Here is a 1,896-nt window from a genome sequence, read left to right as displayed (position 1 = left end):
GGCTTCAATCAATGCTCGCTTCAGTTCCTTGAATGTTGTATCCGCTACTAGTGTCCACACAAAAACTGTCCCCTTCTTCAGCATATCTGTCAATGGTCGTGAAATCATGCCAAAATTGCGGACAAATTTGCGATAGTATCCTGCCAGCCCTAAGAATCCCCTTAGCTTGCGAACTGAGTCCGGTCTTGGCCAATCATGCACTGCTTGGATCTTAGTGGTATCCGTGGCGACACCCTCCTGACTGATGTGGTGTCCCAAATAGTCCATGCGATTCTGAGCAAATGTGCATTTAGACATCTTCGCCTTTAGACCATTCTCCAAGAGTATCTTCAGCACGACACGAAGGAGAGTCACATGCTCTGGCCAGGTGCGGGAATGGACCAATATATCATCCATAAACATGAGCACGCCTTTACGGATGAGAGGTGAGAGCACTGTGTTCATACCACCTTGGAACGTAGCCGGTCCTCCCGTCACTCCGGGCGGCATAACCCTGAACTGGAAGTGGCCCTAATGCGTTTTGAATGCTGTTTTTGCCTCGTCCTCCTCAACCATTCGGATCTGATGGTATCCGGCTCGCAAATCAAGTTTCGAGAACCAGCAGGAACCAACCAATTCATCAAGGATTTCGTCGATGATTGGCAAGGGGTAGTTACTCTTCACTGTGATGGCATTCAAATGGCGGAAGTCCACACACATCCTCCAAGTTTGATCCTTCTTCCGAACTAACAGCACCGGTGAAGAAAACGGGCTGACACTTGGAACGATTAATCCTGCCTTCAACAGCTCTCGGACCTGTGCTTCAATCTCGTTCTTCTGCTCCGGTGTATACCTATAAGGCCAGATGTTAACTGGTTTAGCCCCAGGAAACAGTGGAATGGTATGATCCCACGACCTGTGAGGGGGCAACTCCGTTGGTTCTGCAAACACCAACTGGTACTCATCAAGCATTTGTTGAATCTCCTCAGGGACTGTAGTGATATGAACATCAGGACCCACAGCGTGTAACAACACCACTTGAGAAATTGTGTCCATGTCTTCCATGGCTCGCAGCTGAGCGCCAGATATGAGTTGGACAGGCTCCAGCTTACTCTGCACACCTGTCAGGGTGATCAACGCGCCCTTATGCTGGAACTGGAGCTGCTTCGCTGCCCAGTCTATCCACATTGGCCCACACTCCTCCAGCCAATCCATCCCAACAACCATATCATAGCAGCCCAAGGGAAGAACGCGAAGATCAGTGACAAATTCCTGCCCTTGAACCACCCAAGCACAAGCGGGAATGACCCCATTGCATGACATAGAACCTCCATCAGCAATTCTGACCACCATAGGTTGCTGCAGTCGAATCTGCCCTTGCACCCGCTCTGCCACTGTCTCACTGATGAAGCTATGCGAACTGCCTGAATCAACAAGAATTAAAACCTCCTTGCCTGCTATCTTCCCCACAAGCCGCACTGTACGAGGGGTGGTTTGCCCTGTTGTGGCCACCTTCGAAATACACATGAGAACCTCGTCGTCCTCCTCTAGTTCAGGCATCTCTGGTTCAACATTGTCAGCTTGCAATATGTCCAACAGTTCCTCCACAATGTGCAACTGAACAGTTGGGCCACATTGATGCCCTGGGCCCACCGCTCACCACACTTGAAACACAACCCTCGCATTCGGCGATAATTGCGCAAAGTGGCGATCCTGTTATCGCCAGGGCCCTGTTCCCGCTGATCAGGTGCACGGGCTGCCTCCCTGGCCCGATGATCATCTGTTGCCGCCAGTGGCCCAGGCAGCATTGGACGAGCTGGAGGTGCGCCCAATTGAAAGTGTGTTATATCGACTATAGGGGGGGTGAATAGGCGATTTTTTATGAAAGTCTTCAAAATGTGGAAGTTATGAAGACAA

General features: G+C 50.6%; 1 protein-coding gene across 1 annotated transcript; it reads right to left on the bottom strand.

Moving 5' to 3' along the window:
- Positions 1-510: 510 nt before the first annotated feature.
- LOC147984141 (uncharacterized) lies at positions 511-1,539 on the bottom strand. Its single transcript, XM_087540986.1, has one exon. It carries the CDS (start codon positions 1,537-1,539, stop codon positions 511-513), a length of 1,029 nt encoding a protein of 342 aa, XP_087397112.1.
- Positions 1,540-1,896: the final 357 nt, after the last annotated feature.

Source organism: Triticum urartu, chromosome 2A (assembly GCF_056163025.1).
Source record: "Triticum urartu cultivar PI428250 chromosome 2A, HENAU_Tu73, whole genome shotgun sequence".
Classification (NCBI taxonomy): domain Eukaryota; kingdom Viridiplantae; phylum Streptophyta; class Magnoliopsida; order Poales; family Poaceae; genus Triticum; species Triticum urartu.
The sequence above is the reverse complement of the archived record's forward strand: the minus strand, read 5'-3'. Positions and strand labels throughout refer to the sequence as shown.